The sequence below is a fragment of the Oratosquilla oratoria genome, chromosome 25, assembly GCF_046742065.1.
Source record: "Oratosquilla oratoria isolate Oo_2021 chromosome 25, ASM4674206v1, whole genome shotgun sequence".
In the NCBI taxonomy this organism is placed as follows: Eukaryota; Metazoa; Arthropoda; class Malacostraca; order Stomatopoda; family Squillidae; genus Oratosquilla; species Oratosquilla oratoria.
In genome coordinates, this window is record NC_134801.1 from 491,019 (window position 1) to 507,921 (window position 16,903).

General features: G+C 43.1%; 2 protein-coding genes across 5 annotated transcripts in view; one reads left to right on the plus strand and one right to left on the minus strand.

Annotated features, from left to right (window-relative positions):
• LOC143038802 (sister chromatid cohesion protein DCC1) overlaps positions 1-16,903 on the minus strand; it is a 398,731-nt gene that overhangs the window by 123,102 nt on the left and 258,726 nt on the right. The gene's annotated exons all lie outside the window — the stretch shown is intronic.
• LOC143038801 (uncharacterized) lies at positions 7,505-15,302 on the plus strand. Its single transcript, XM_076208339.1, has 2 exons — positions 7,505-7,829; positions 7,941-15,302. The coding sequence occupies exon 2, from the start codon at positions 8,695-8,697 to the stop codon at positions 14,935-14,937; it is 6,243 nt and encodes a 2,080-aa protein (XP_076064454.1). The 5' UTR covers positions 7,505-7,829; positions 7,941-8,694; the 3' UTR covers positions 14,938-15,302.

The window sequence follows — 16,903 nt, forward strand, 5'->3', positions numbered from 1 at the left end:
CAGAGGAAGGATTGAGGAAGTTGGTGACAGAGTTTGGGAGAGTGTGTGAAAGAAGATAGTTGAAGATAAATGTGGGTAAAAGTAAGGTGATGAGATGTACTAGGGGTGAAAGTGGCAGCAGACTGGAAGTGAGCATTAAGGGAGAGTGACTGGAGGAAGTGGATAGTTTTAGATACTTGGGTGCGAATGTGGCAGGCATGGGTTGAGGTGGAGGTAGAATGTAGATTGAGAGAAGTGAGTAAATGCCTTGATGGATTAAAAAGTGTAATGAGGAATAGACATTTGGGAATGGATGCTAGTAGATTGTATGAAGGAGTGATTGTGCCAACAGCACTGTATGGGGCAGAAACATGAAACATAAGAGAGGAAAAGAGAAGGGTTTGTGTTTGAGATGAGGTGTCTGAGAAGTATGATGGGGGTTACTAGGCTAGATAGAGTGAGAAATGAGGAGGTGAGAAGGAGAACAGGGGTGGAAAGGAAGTTGGGAGATAGGGTTGATGAAAGAGTATTAGGATGGTTTGGACACATGAAAAGAATTAGTGAAGAAAGACTAGTAAAAGAGGTATGGAAGGCAGATGTGGAGGGAGTGAATGTGAGGAGGCGACCTAGGATGAGATGGATGGATGGGGTAAAAGGGGCTTTGGGGAAGAGGGGAATGTCTGTTGAGGAAGGACGGGAGAGGACAGAAGACAGGGGTGAATGGAGAATAATTGTATATGGATGATGTTGTGATGTATGAGGTGGAATGGGTGGGGGGATGGGGGGGTGTGGTAGTATGTGTGAGAAAAATTTGATGCACCCCAAAGGGATTTCTCACCATCTTCTCCTTTTCTACATGAGAGGACGGAAAGGGGGGGTCACCGAATTAATGAAGAAGCCTTGCTGTGGATGTGCTGTGTTATGCAACACTGCCTCTGACCCAGGGCATTGGACAAGATGCAGGGATGACCCGTCATCCAGGAGATGCCAAGATAAGAGGGAGGGTAGAGGGTGGAGAGGGGAGTGCAGTGTATTAGGGATGGAATGGGTGGGAATGGTTTTTATGCCTTTGTTTTTTGGCTACCTGCCTTATAAGGGGGGAAAAAGCCTTTGGTATATGTATGTACCTTTTCTTCTCTACTTGATTTGCCTCCTCATCCTCTCTTGTTTCCAAAACATTTTTTATTACTTTCAAAATTTTCTGTCATACTCTTATCCCATTTCACATGTGCTCTCCTCTTTGCCTCCTATATCTTATGCTTTACTTCTTTGTACCTCACATATGATTCTCTCTTCCTCCTTGTTCCACACACTATCTTTTCACACATTGTGACTCCCTCTTTAAACTATCCCCATTCCTCCTCCATTCACTCTAAGCACCTACCTACTGCCCTTTTCCTCTTTCTCCATCTATTCTCCACTCTCAACTTACCTTCCATCAAAAAATTCAACCACATCTCTCACCTTGAACATGTACATCCTTAACACTTCCTACTATACTAATGGTTACCACTATATAGTCCATTAATGCCCATATCTACCACTCTTTCATCCACAACCCTCTCCCATGTGTGCTTATGCTTGACTTTCTTCCTAAACACTATTTGCTATCATCAACTCTCTTTTGAGACACATCAACTCTCAACTATGATTTTTTCCTGGAACTCCACATTTACCAACTACTCCATCTATTGGTTCATTTCCTACCCTAGCATTATGGTTTCCCAATACAACTACATTAACATTTCTCCCTAATCCCTCTATGCACTCATTTAAATCTATCCAAAAAGCCTCCCTTTCCTCTACACTCTTCTCACTACCAGGTCCATATACACTTACTACACTTACAAAAACCCACACCTCCCTTCCCAGTTTCACCTTCATCCACATTAACCTTGAAGAAACCTCCTTCCACTCCACCACACATTTACCTATCCATTCACTTACTAGTATAGCCACCCCTTCTCTCCCTCATCCTCTCTTTACTCCTGACACCCTCCCAAATTCAAACTTGCCCCTCCTTTTCAGCTTAGTTTCACTCAATGCCAACACATCCATCTTTCTTCTCACAAACATACTGCCTATCTCTTCCCTTTTACTTTCATCTGTACCACATCCAAGTACATTAAAAGACCCAAACCTTATGATTCTGGTTGGAAAACTCACAGCTCCTCTTATGCCTTTGCTTTTTTTAGGAATGTCCCCTTTGGGAGCTACAGGGAGTATGCCTAGTTCTATCCCCATCCCATTTTTGTCACCTTTTACAACTCAAGTGGGAACACTTGGTGAAAAAATATTTACCTAGATGTATTTTACGGGACACAAGCTATGTTCGTAGTGGCCCATTCTCGTATCTCTTCACATCCAGTTTATTCTTAAAATTGTGTATAGTTTTGGCACTCACTGTTTCTCCATTTAGTTTGTTCCAGATATCAATCACTCTATGTGGAAAGCTATCTTTTTTTTCAGGTCTCTTCTGTAACTGTCCTTCTTTAGTTTCTTTTCGTGTCCTCTTGTTTCTCTTCTGTCCCATTTTAATAAGTTGTCTCTATCAAGAACTTCCATCCCTTTCATAATTCTGTAAATGGTCAACAAATCACCTCTTTCTCTTCTCTGTTCCAGTGTTGATAGATATAATTTCTCCAATCTTTGTTCATATGTCAAATTTGAGAGTGTAGGTGCCATTTTTGTTGCTGCTCTTTGAATTCTTTCTAATTTTCTTATGTTTTTTGTGCTAGGTGCCCATAGCATTGCAGCATAAGTTTAGGTCTTATTAGTGTAACCACTATTTTCTTTACCATTTCCTCATCCATGTAGTCGAAGGCCACTTTCATTGATCTTAATAAGTTAAAAGTGTCTCCAAATAATTTATTGACATGTTTATCAGGTCCCTTTCTGAATTGACTTTTTTGGCTTCCTTGTTTCCAATTTTATATTGACCCAATATTCTATTTTTGCTTTTTCCAAATACCATTATGCTACATTTCAATGTAATAGTACTGGGAGACCTTAATGATAGGGTGGGAAATGGTCCAATCGATGGAGTGGTTGGGAAGTGTGGAGTTCCAGGAAAGAATCGTAGTGGAGAGTTGATGGTGGAAATGTGTCTAGAAAGAGAGTTGATGATAGCAAATACAGTGTTTCAGAAGAAAGTCAAGCATAAGTACACATGGGAGAGGGTGGTGGAGGGAAGGGTGGTAGATAGAGCGCTAATGGATTATGTAGTGGTAAATAGGATTATGATAGGAAGAGTTAAGGATGTACATGTGCTAAGGGGAGAGGGTGGGGGAATATCAGATCATTTTTTGGTGGAAGGTAAGCTGAGAGTGGAGGATAGATGGAGAAAGAGGAAAGGGACAAAAGGTAGGGAGGTTCTTAGAGTGAACTCCTTGAATGAAAAGGAAAAGGAGAAGGAGTACGAAAAGAAGCTGAAGGAGGAGTGGGAGGGAGTAAAGGATAGAGCAGAGATGGGTGTGGAGGAGGAATGGGGATGGTTCAAGGAGGGAGTCTTAAAGTGTGCAAGGATGGTGTGTGGAACAAGAAGGGCAGGGGGAAATAGAAGAAAGGGTAGTGAATGGTGGGATGAGGAAACGAAGAAGGTTGTAGAAGAGAAGAAGCGAGCATTCACAGATTGGTTACAAAAGAGGACGGGGGAGTCGTATGAGATGTACAAAGAAAAGAAAAGAGAAGTAAAGCAAAAGGTAAAGGAGGCAAAGAGGAGAGCAGATGTGAAATGGGGTAGGAGTATGACAGAAAATTTTGAAAGTAATAAAAAGATGGTTTGGAAAGAAATTAAGAGAGGAAGAGGAGGCGAATCAAGTAGGGAAGAAAAGGTAAAAGGTACAGATGGAGAGATGATAATGGAAGAGATGGCAGTAAGGGGAAGATGGGCAGAATATTTTAGGGAGTTGCTAAATGTGAAGGAGGATAGGGAAGGAAAGATAGTTGCAGTGGGAAATGCGAAGAAAATGAGAGTGATGAGTGAGGAGAATGGAGGAGAAATAGGGAAGGATGAGGTGAAGGCAGTTGTAAAGATGATGAAAGTAGGTAAGGCACCTGGTCTGGATGGATGCCATGCAGAATGTCTGAAAAAGGGAGGTTCAGTGATGGTGGACTGGTTGGTGAGGTTATTTAATGTTTGCTGGAGAGAGGGTAGAGTACCGGAGGACTGGAGAAGTGCCTGTATAGTTCCTCTTTACAAGGGAAAAGGGGACAAGTGTGAATGTAGTAGTTTCAGAGGGATTAGCCTGTTAAGTGTAGTAGGAAAGGCTTATGGGAGGATCTTAATTAAGAGGATTAGGAAAGGAACAGAAGGAGTAATTGGTGAGGAACAGTGTGGATTTAGGACAGGTAGAGGTTGTGTAGATCAGATCTTTGTGGTAAGACAGATATGTGAGAAAGCTATAGGAAAGGGGAAGGATGTTTTTTTGGGCTTTTATGGATCTGGAAAAGGCTTATGATAGGGTAGACAGAAAGGCACTGTGGGAGGTTATGCAGATTTATGGGATAGGAGGAAAGCTTCTGGGAGCTGTCAAGAGTTTTTATGAGAGTAGTAGAGCATGTGTCAGGATTAGAAATGGAGAGAGTGAGTGGTTTGAAGTAAAGGTGGGACTTCGTCAAGGATGCGTTATGTCGCCCTGGCTGTTCAACTTATACATGGATGGGGTGGTGCGAGAGGTGAATGCTAGGGTAGTGGGTCAGGGATTGGAGATGGTTAAAGAAAATGGAGAAAAGTGGGAGGTGAGCCAGCTGTTGTTTGCGGACGACACTGCGCTTGTGGCAGGGTCAGAGGAGGGATTGAGGAAGCTGGTGGCAGAGTTTGGGAGAGTATGTGATAGAAGAAAGCTAAAGATAAATGTGGGTAAAAGTAAGGTGATGAGATGTACAAGGGGTGAAAGTGGCAGTAGACTGGAAGTGAACATTAAGGGAGAGCGACTGGAGGAAGTGGATAGTTTTAGATACTTGGGTGCAAGTGTAGCAGGAAAAGGTGGAGTGAAGGTGGAGGTAGAATGTAGATTGAGAGAAGCGAGTAAATGCCTTGGTGGTTTAAAGAGTGTAATGAGGAATAGACATTTGGGAATGGATGCGAAGAGGAGACTGTATGAAGGAGTGATTGTGCCAACAGCACTGTATGGGGCAGAAACGTGGAATATAAGAGAAGAAGAGAGAAGGAGTTTGAATGTGTTTGAGATGAGGTGTCTGAGAAGTATGGTGGGGGTTACTAGGCTGGATAGAGTGAGAAATGAGGAGGTGAGGAGGAGAACAGGGGTGAAAAAGGATTTGGGAGATAGGGTTGATGAAAGAATATTAGGATGGTTTGGACACATGGAAAGAATGAGTGAAGAAAGACTAGTAAAAGAGGTATGGAAGGCAGATGTGGAGGGAGTGAACATGAGGGGACGTCCTAGGATGAGATGGATGGATGGGGTGAAGGGGGCTTTGGGGAAGAGGGGAATGTCTGTTGAGGAAGGAAGGGAGAGGACGGAAGACAGAGGTGAGTGGAGAATGGTTGTATATGGATGATGTTGTGACTGCATGAGGAGGAATAGGCGGGGGGGGGGGGGGCCGGGGTAGTATGTGTGAGTAAATTTTGACGCAGCCCGAAGGGATTTCTCCCCGTCCTCGCCTTATATGCAGAGGGGGACGGAGAGGGGGGGTCGCCGATTAAATGAAGCGGCCTTGCTGTGGATGTACTGTGTCTTGCGACACTGCTTCTGACCCAGGGCGGTGGGCAGGGTGCAGGGATGACCCGTCATCCAGGAGGTGCTCAGATGAGAGGGAGGGTGGGAGGGGTGTGGAGTGTATCTAGGGATGAAATGGGTGGGAGTGTTTTTATGCCTTTCCCTTTTTGGCTACCTCCCTTGGAAGGGGGAAAAAGCCTTGGTATATGTATGTATGTACATTTCTTAATGTTGAAGTTCATTTCACATTTCTGGCTCCATTCCCATATTTTGTCTAGGTCTTCTTGTAGCGATCTGCAATCTTCTGTGCTTTCTTGAGTAATTTGGCATCATCAGCAAAGAAGTTCATGTAACAATTCACTCCCTCATCCATATCATTTATATATATACAGTCACTATCCGAGTTACGACCACCCGTACTTACGACCACATCTAGCAGATGCCTATTATGAGTTTACTGTACATGTCTGGCAGCACAGCGCATAAGATAGTTGTGGCAACCAGCATCGCGTGCGGCAGTTATGGCAGAGATGGAAAAGTTGCTATACACGTGGTTGGAAGATAATAGGCAAAGAAATGTGAGAGTGACGTTGCAAGCAGTGCAAAGGAAGGCTACAAGTTAATTTCACATGTTGAAAGAATGTGCAGGTGAAGAATATGCTTCACATGAGTTCATAGTGAGTGCTGGATGGTTTCGTTGCTTTCGAGAGTGTTACCAGGTTCACCACATGTTGTTCAAAGGTGAGGCTGCTAGCAGTGATGCACCTGCAACTAAGGCATTTGTGGAAGAGTTTGGTAAATTATGGATGAAGGATATTTACGTACTTACGACCACGTCTAGCTGATGCCTATTATGAGTTTACGAATACGAATACACTATAATAAGTATTTTCTTTCTTTAACTTACCATATTATATTAACAACTTAGCAACTGAAAACAATACTGTATACAACTGTAGGAGAGAAGCCAAACACAGAGTATGGGATCCAATGTATTGAACGTTTTGCCCACCAGGGCTTCTTCAGAAATAACATAGTGGACAAACATCTGACTCCTCATATAACCCGAGCTTGCGGGGAGAAACAAACATGAAACTGGTGTTTAAAAAAAAAAAAAAGTAGAGACTGAACAACTTCACACCAGGCTTAATGACCCCCTTATGGGTCGATAGCCTTAAAAATGTCCACTATGTTATTTCGGGAGAAGCCCTGCTGGGCGCAACGTTAAATACATTGGATCCCATACTCTGCATTTGGCTTCTCTCCTACAGTGCTGTTGCACTTGTTGCTGCTTTTACTCAATGCTGTATACAAAGATAAATGTACTGTACCTATATCTCACACTTAGAATGGATTGAAATGGATGAGAAAAACAGATCTTAAAATTCACATATATTTAGAGTACATACAAAAATTGAAGAATTAAGAAAAAATTATTAAAAGGAAACTACAATTTAAAAAACTTAAAAATGGTAAGCAAGGTTATATTTAATACGTGTGTATTTACCTAGTTGTATTTACCTAGTTGTATTTTACGGGAAGGGGAGCTATGCTCGTGGGGTCCCGTCTTCATATCTCATTTTATCTAAACTATTTTTAAATTCATGTATTGTTTTTGCACACACCACTTTCTCATCTAACTTGTTCCAACTGTCTATTGCTCTGTGTGTGTGTGTGTGTGTGTGTGTGTGTGTATACAGGTATAGTATATACATACAGTACCTGCATATGTATATATACTGAAATACATTACAGTATTAAACCATTAAAAAAAGAAATAGAAAAAATTATAAAAATGAGACTAAAAAGCATTGATAAATTGTACCGTTACGAGAGGTAACGGGGCTTTTTTATATGTCCGTGTATCCCCATGTTTACATATCTTTTTGTCGTAAGGCTCGTTTCCCCTCGGAAGAGGTTTCCAAGTTTGTTTTTCGTAATGTTTAATTTAAGTATGCTGCGAGCAGAAGCTTCGTCTGCTTAAGAATACTATCGTTGTAAGTTGTCTGCAAGCTGTGCTGCAAGATAGCATCTCATTATTTGTACGATGTTCACTTAAAGAATTAGACTTAAGAAGGTGTGTAAGAACCGGTTACTGTGGGTCACCTCTAGGCGCCAGTCTTGGTCCGATCTAGAAAGATGTACACACCCCACGCCTAACCAAACCATGTAAGTCTTAAAACTCTTTGTATTTGAGGTTTAGAGTATTCTAGTGCATCCTTTGTAATACCCTCTTCTTGGGTAGCCTTTAGCCTATAGTAATTATAGTACTTTTTACAGTTTTTCATCAATACCAACGTATTATCGAACGATGGATCAGATCTGCATTAAATACGCATCAAATATCCCCGTGATTCTATAACCTTCAGTCCCAAGTCTGTCTACGTCACGGACGCTATGATGTTGAATACCTATTTCATCTGCGGAGTCCCAGTCGATTCCGGCAAAATGAAAAAATGGTTCGATAGAAACGAACAGATGAAGAAAGCATAGGAATGAGGTGTCGGCCAGACCACGCCCTGCACGCCGTTGCCACGTCTAGATTCCCCTCGTCGTCACCACATGAACTTGATGTGTCGCCTTCCTGGCATAAGTTTGCGTGTGTGCGCTTGGTTTTGTAGCGCAAGTAAAAGTGTAGTGTAGCGCAAGCCAAAGTGTAGTGATCGTATCGGCGCGCGAGTGTGATGTGGCAGTCTTAGTGATCGTATCGGCGCGCGAGTGTGATGTGGCAACAACGTATGGTTGCCAAGCCCCAACAGTGTTTACATAACACCACGTCGCAGTTAAGCATGTGTTTTTCCTTTGAAGGCAAGCTACCTTGCCTAAATCCTGTCATATGTTAATATAAGCATGCGACTAATGTGCATTTTTAGATTGAACCAAATGTAGGGTTTAATCTGTTGTTGTCTACCTCAATAGTCGTATAGTTAGGAGTGTGGTAACGTACTCCGTGGTTTTCGATTAAGTTCGAGTTTTCCTTGTCTTCTTTATCATATTACTGTCTTGTCTCTCACTGTTTCTCTCGCTTGGCAATATGTCTTCCAACCACAGTATAGATGAAGGACCCGTCTCTGGTAGGGTCAGAGTCCTCACGGCTGAAGGGCAAGAGGCTTTTCAGAGAGCGTCTGATCAGCATGAAGAGAGGGTAAAGGCGAGTAGAGAAGGAGTACAAGCCTTATTGGAAGAACCGAATCATGGTCCTTGGTTGTATGAGGCCCACGCTGTGTACCAGGATACTGTAAAAAGGTACCTGGAATTCTTAATGCGTGAACGTACTCCAGAAAGTCTGGCTCGTGCTGAATCAGTGAAGCACGAAGACAGGGATTTTCAGGCATCTTTTCGTCAGGTAATCAGTAATTATGCTTCCTCTTCCCCAGTTGATGTCACGGAAGAGGAACACCACACTGAACCGTTTTTACAAGATGACCCGAAGTCCAGTCAAGTTCCTTTATCCCTCGTCGACCACTCTGAGTGTTGTATGCCCCCTTCCATGAAGGGCAGTTCAAGAAGGTCGGTTAGGTCAGGTCGTTCCAGTAGCACCAGTGTTAGTGTTGCAAGGAAGCAACGAGCCAAGGTGGAGACCGCTCGTATCAGAGTCAAGTTTGCCGAACAGGAGGGTCAGCTTATGAAAGAGCAGGCTGAAATGCAGGCCAAGTTCAAAGTTATGACACAGCAAAAGGAGTTGGAAGAAGCCGAAGCCGAACTTAGGCACTTAGGACCCGACGATGATTGGGAAACATGCAGTGACTGGGACCAATTAAAAGGTACAGTCGCTACCCGCACCCAACTATATGTGGAGCAACAGGGTGGTATAGTCGATGTTTCCGCTAGTCAGAAGGAGCTGGTAGGCTTGAATCCTGAAAGCCCTGTTTTCAAGCCCTGTTCTGATTTCAGAGTTAACTCACAGCCTGCTAACAATGTTCCATTCAGTTTTGAACCTCGTATCGAAAAGGTAAAGGTGAGGTCTCTGCAACCTGCGCAGCAACCTGTTGCTAACCATGTTTCTTATGTGTCACCACCTGTAGTAAAACCTCCTCGGAGTGCATCTCCTAGATTGGGGACAACCTCCAATTCTGCCGATTTGAGCAAGTTCTTCTTGCGGAAGGATTTACTTCTTAGCAGGCTGTCTACGTTTGATGATACTGCGGAAGACTATGCTGTTTGGAAAGAGAGTTTCAAGGAAGTCGTGCAAGAGTTAGGCACCTCATGTAAGGAGGAAATAGACCTGTTAGTTAAGTACCTAGGTCCTGAGTCTAAAGAATGGGCCCGTACAACCAGAAACTCAAATGCCAAGAATCCAAACCTGGCGTGCAGTAGAATTTGGGAGCGCTTGGATGACAGGTTTGCTGCCCCTTCGATCATTGAGACTTCAATTAAAAAGAAGCTCGCCAACTTCTCTAGGATTTCACCTAGAGACACCTTAAGGTTATACGACCTGTGTGACATTCTGTATCAGATAGAAGCCTTGAAGGCTAACCCTGTATACAGTACACTGTTTGCATATTATGACGCCTCGTCAGGCATCAATCCCATTGTCGCAAAACTTCCACCCTGTATACAGAAAGCGTGGACTGGCAGAGCCATGAACTACAAGACTGCTCACGGTGTGCCGTACCCACCTTTCTCCTTCTTCATTGAGTTTGTGAAGGAGATGGCAAGGGTCGAGAATGATCCATGTTTCTCTTATCAAAGCCTTGGAGCCGATGGTTTTGTGAAACCAGAGAAGCCACCTCCCTCTAAGTTTCCTCAAGTACGTGTGAAGAAGACTGACACCATGTTGTCCAGTGGCAGTAAGTCGACCATGGGCGCTGACAGGTCTGTTGGCGCCGCTAGTCCTACCGAGCAAAGAAAGGCAGAAAAGGGAGATTTTTGCGTCTACCATGATGCCTACGTACACCATTTGGATTTCTGCAGGGCTTTTCGCACCATGTCAGTGAGCGAGAGGAAGGTTTTCTTAAACGATAAAGGAGTGTGCAACAGATGTTGCAAAGGTAACCATCCTCCTTCCAGCTGCAAAGAGAGAACTTTCTGCAAACTCTGTAAGGCCCATACTCATGTGACTGCCTTACATCACGATGAACCCAGGTCGAAGAGGAGTTCGACTCAAGCGGTTACACAGCATGGAAGGGAGGTTGCTCAAGATAAAACACCTCGCTCCCCTGTAGTCAATCAAGTGCCGCTTCCAAATGTTCTTACCCCCATAGTAAAGACTCAGGGAGGGGAGGATGCTGCGGTCAATTCCAAATGTACCTTGATATGCAGTAACCCCACTTCCACGAGTAAGTCCTGCGCCAAGACCTTCTTGGTAAAGGTCTATCCTGAAAGTAAGCCAGAGCTCGGAGTGTGGTGTTATGCCATCCTAGACGATCAGTGCAATTGCTCTTTAGCAAGGTCTGAGTTTTTCGATTTGTTTGACAAGCTGAGCAAACGGGTTTCATATCGTCTAGCTACCTGTGCAGGTGTAACGGGCGCTTCTGGGCGCACCACCAAAAATTACACCATCGTGTCTTGGCATAACTCACAAGAGGTGCATATCCCTAAGTTAGTGGAATGCGACAGCATTCCCAGTGTAAGAGAAGAGATACCCACCCCCGCCATAGCTCGTGGTTATCCCCATCTGTCCGATCTGGCCGAATGTATTCCACCTCTGGTTCCTGAAGCTGAGATTCTACTCATCATTGGTCGAGATGTGCCTTCAGCTCATTACATTTTTGACCAGAGAATTGGACCTGTCAATGCCCCTCTAGCTCAACAGACCAGTCTGGGTTGGGCAATCATTGGGGAAGTGTGTCTCCATGGCACTTGTAGGCCTCCTGTCATTAGCAGTTTCAAAACATCCTTTGTACATGATAGACGTCCCTCTATAGTCGCACCATGTGGTAACCAGATTCATGTTTCTGAAGTAAAGGATGATTTGTTCAAGGTAACCAAAGATGATGACAAGGCCGCCCTGTCGATTGAAGACAGGAAGTTCTTGGATGTTATGAACTCAGAGTTCCGCAAGGATCAAAGTGGTCATTGGGTCGCGCCACTGCCTTTCCGTCCCAATGTTGTAGCCACCAGTAATAATAGAGACTTTGTGTGGCACCGCACACTGTCTCTCCATCGTAGTCTCAGCACAAAGCCGGAAAAACGTCAGCATATGATGGCCTTCATGCAAAAGATGTTAGATCGTGGGCATGCTGAGGTTGCACCACCATTGAAGTCTGATCAGAAGTGCTGGTATCTTCCACTGTTTGGGGTGTACCACCCTAAGAAACCTGACAAGATCAGGGTTGTGTTCGACTCTTCTGCCAAATCCAGAGAGTTCTCCCTAAATGATATGCTGATGTCAGGTCCTGATATGACAAACAGTATTCTCGGGATTCTTCTACGTTTCCGTCAGGAAGCTGTAGCAGTGGCAGCTGATGTAGAACAGATGTTCTACAATTTCAAAGTGAAGACTGAGCAAAGAGATTATCTCAGATTCTTCTGGTACAAGAATAATGACCCTGATGAAAGGTTGATTGAGTATAGAATGACTGTTCACGTTTTTGGGAACACGCCATCTCCCGCCATTGCCACCTATGGCTTGCGTAAGTCTGTAGAAGATGCCTCTCCTGAAGTTCGCTATTTCATAGAGAACAATTTCTACGTGGATGATGGGTTAGCATCTCTGCCAGATGCGGAGACTGCTTACAAGTTAATCCAAGACTCTAAGTCAGCACTTCAAGAAGGAGGACGCCTGCGCTTGCACAAGATCACTTCCAACAGTAAGGAAGTGCTGGAAAAGTTTGCCACCAGTGAGCTGGCTGATAACCTTCAGGAGCTGAACCTAACTTCTGACTCTATGCCTATACAGTCTAGCCTGGGCCTCTTATGGGACATCCAAAGAGACGTTTTCGTCTATAAGTTCATGGATTCAGACAAGCCTTCGACAAAAAGAGGGATACTGTCTGTTGTAAATAGTCTGTTTGACCCCATGGGATTCTTAGCTCCAGTAATAATAGTGGGAAAACTACTCCTAAGAGAGATAACCAATCTAAAGTGTGGTTGGGATGAACCCATACCAGCTAAGATCCATACCAAATGGTCCAGATGGCTAACGTCCTTAAGGGACCTCAAGGACATAAGCATCAATCGTCAGTTTGCTAGTATTTCTTTGTCTCAAGCTCACAGGATAGAGCTTCATACCTTTTCAGATGCTTCCAGAGTAGCAGTAGGAGCTGTATCATATCTTAAGGTTTTCAGTGATACCAAAAGCTACCAGGTGTGTTTTGTGAGGGGACAAGCTAAAGTAGCTCCCAACCATGGTCATACTATTCCCAGGTTAGAGTTGTGTGCTGCAGTGATGGCAGTTAATCTCAGCAATTCCATCTCGGATTGCTTGGACAAACCCTTAGACGCAAGGCATTTCTATTCTGACAGCATGATTGTCTTGGGCTATATTCATAATGAAAGGCGTAGATTTCAGGTCTACGTGAGTAACAGAGTAGACCACATTAGGTCGTCCACCGAACCTAACCAATGGCATTATGTACCTACAGATTGTAATCCAGCAGACCTGGCTACCCGTGGTCTTGAAATAACCAACCTAAATCAGAGTGATTGGTTGTCAGGTCCCTCAAGCTTATTTGAGGATGTTGTATCCACCAGTGGAAGTTTTCCTCTTGTAAGCCCTGAGACAGATAAAGAAGTAAAGGTATCAGACTACACAATTGAGTCTGAACCCCTTGTTAGTGCAAACAAAAGCAATGTAGAGCCTGCAATTGCGTCATTAGCTCAGAGGTTCTCTAATTTCTCCTGTTGGAGGAGACTTGTAAGAGCGGTAGCTCTCCTTAAGCATATAGCCCGTTCTTTCAAACAAGGTAACAAGTGTTGTTCAGGTTGGCATATATGCAACAAACATAAGTCACCCGATCAACTAGAAGATGCAGCTGATTTCATTGTTCAAACATACCAAAAGGATTATTTCTCGTCTGCCATGACTAAATTGCAAGGTGAAGTTTGTTTACCTCCTTCCAGTCCCATTGCATCTCTGTCTCCTTATTTAGACCAGAAGGGCCTACTTCGTGTAGGAGGCAGGTTGAGTCAAGGCAGTGATGTACTTGGTATGCTTGCAAGGCCTATTATTATTCCAAAGGAATCCCACTTAGGCTTGTTGTTGATCCGTCACTACCATGAGACAGTGCACCACCAAGGGAGAGTGATTACAGAAGGAGCCGTCCGTACAGGTGGTTTCTGGATTTTGGGAGGGAAACGTACCATTTCTAAGGTCATTTCCAAATGCGTCACCTGTAAAAGGGTAAGAGGTAAGGTGTGTGTTCAGAAGATGGGAGACTTACCCGTCGATAGACTTACTCCCAATCCGCCATTTTCCTATGTAGGAGTTGACCTTTTTGGCCCCTGGCATATAAAAACTCGGCGCACTAGAAGTTCCTTCCTCGAAAGTAAAAGATGGGGCGTTCTGTTCACCTGTCTTGTTTCCAGAGCTATCCACATAGAGACTGTAGAAGAATTGAGTACTTCTTCCTTCATTAATGCCTTAAAGAGATTCATTTGTATTCGTGGCCCAGTTAAGATGATGCGTTCTGACAGAGGCACGAACTTTGTAGGTGCTGTCAAAGCACTGAACTTGCTTGCCATTACCGATGAAGGTGGTGATGTCAATAGTTTCTTGTCAAGTCAAGGTTGCACTTGGTTGTTTAACCCTCCTCATGCTTCTCACATGGGTGGAGCATGGGAGCGTATGGTGGGGATAGTCCGCAACATCATGAATGTGATACTGACTAACCATCACCCCAAGGCATTAACACATGAGGTGTTAGTAACCTTCTTTGCAGAAGTATGTAAGATCGTGAATTCCAGACCTTTAGTTCCTGTTTCCTCGGACCCTAGTAGTCCTTTCATTTTGTCTCCGTCCATCCTTCTCACTCAGAAAACTGATATTCCTGTAACTCTTCCTGAAGAGATAGATATTAAGGCAGTATACAAATCTCAATGGAAGCATGTCCATCACCTTGCTGAGGAATTCTGGAAGAGATGGAAGAAAGAGTATCTTTCCTCTTTACAACCCAGAAGAAAGTGGGTCAATTCCTCTCCAAATGTAAAGGTGGATGATGTAGTGTTGGTAAAAAATCAAGAGTGTCCCCAAGGACAGTGGCCCTTGGGTATTGTAAACAGAGTATTCCCTGGCAAGGATGATTTAGTCAGGAAGGTCCAAGTAAGAGTTGTGGTAAACAACAAAGCCCATGAATATGTAAGACCCATTTCTGAGCTTGTGTTGCTAGGTCAATAGTTTTGGTAATTTTTCCCCCTAGAAAATTAGGAAGGGAGTGTGCCGTTACGAGAGGTAACGGGGCTTTTTTATATGTCCGTGTATCCCCATGTTTACATATCTTTTTGTCGTAAGGCTCGTTTCCCCTCGGAAGAGGTTTCCAAGTTTGTTTTTCGTAATGTTTAATTTAAGTATGCTGCGAGCAGAAGCTTCGTCTGCTTAAGAATACTATCGTTGTAAGTTGTCTGCAAGCTGTGCTGCAAGATAGCATCTCATTATTTGTACGATGTTCACTTAAAGAATTAGACTTAAGAAGGTGTGTAAGAACCGGTTACTGTGGGTCACCTCTAGGCGCCAGTCTTGGTCCGATCTAGAAAGATGTACACACCCCATGCCTAACCAAACCATGTAAGTCTTAAAACTCTTTGTATTTGAGGTTTAGAGTATTCTAGTGCATCCTTTGTAATACCCTCTTCTTGGGTAGCCTTTAGCCTATAGTAATTATAGTACTTTTTACAGTTTTTCATCAATACCAACGTATTATCGAACGATGGATCAGATCTGCATTAAATACGCATCAAATATCCCCGTGATTCTATAACCTTCAGTCCCAAGTCTGTCTACGTCACGGACGCTATGATGTTGAATACCTATTTCATCTGCGGAGTCCCAGTCGATTCCGGCAAATAAATAAACAGTAAACAGCTTGTATCTAATAGTATTCAATAGAAAAAGTCACTTAAAAATGCAACAGATTGATATCATGTATCCTAGAATAGAACCCTCGTGTCGGCCATTTTGAATAGGATCCGACTTATGACCAATCCGACTTACGACTGGTTGGTCGGAACCTATCTAGGTCGTAACTCGGATAGTGGCTGTATATGGCAAACATTAAAGGAGCCAATACAGAGCCTTGAGGGATGCCACTCTTTACATTTTCCCAGTTTGAATTTTTGTCTCTTAAGTACCACTCTCATTTTTCTCTCATTTAAGAAATTCTTCATCTATTCCAGTAGCTTACTTTGTATTTCTATTATTTCAATTTTTCCTATTAATTTTTTATGTGGTACTTTATCAAATGCCTTCTGCAAGTCCAAGAAGGCACAATCTGCCCAGCCATCTCTTTCTGGTATTATCTCAATTAATCTTTTCCCCAACCACAGGGTTCAGCATAATAAGAAAATGAATATTCAGAGAAGTGGTACAGGACAGTAACAAGAATGGGGGGACTGCAGAACAGAGGGACAATTGCAGTATAACAAAGTATCATTTCTCTATGAATAGATTTCCTCTTCCACAAAATGATGTGTGGCTCTGGTCTGTAGGGGCACCCCATATAGACCTTAAAGTATCAGCTGCATGCTACTGAGCAGCTTTTAACCCCAAAATAACATGCAGCCAATACCCGAAACAGGGAGTAATATTAAACACAGAAAATGTAATCAAACAAATTCACAGAATCCAGGGGTAACTTATGTACTACAAAAAATATACAATCAAGATGCTGATGCTGATGTATTTACCTAGTTGTGTCTTATGGGAAGGGGAGCTACGCTTGTGGTGTCCTGTCTCTGTATCTCACCGTATCTAATTTGTTCTTAAATTCTTATATTGTTTTTGCATACACTATTGTTTCCTTTAGTATGTTCCATACATCCACCACTCTGTGGGGATTTTTTTTTTTTTTTTTTAATGTCTCTTTTATAACTGTCCTTTTTGAGTTTCTTTCCATGTGCTTTTGGGTTTCTTTTATCCCAATTAGTAAGTCATCTCTAACAAGGGCTTCTACACCTTTCATAATTCTGTAGATGGTCAACAAGTCACCTCTTTCTCTTCTTTGTTCCATAGTTGGTAGTTCTAGTTTTGCAATCTTTCTTCTTATGACATTTTTGATAGTGTTCTGGCCATTTTCATAGTTGCTCTCTGGATTCTCTCAATTTTCTTAATATTCTTTTTGGTACTGGATAACCAGTGTCACTCCATA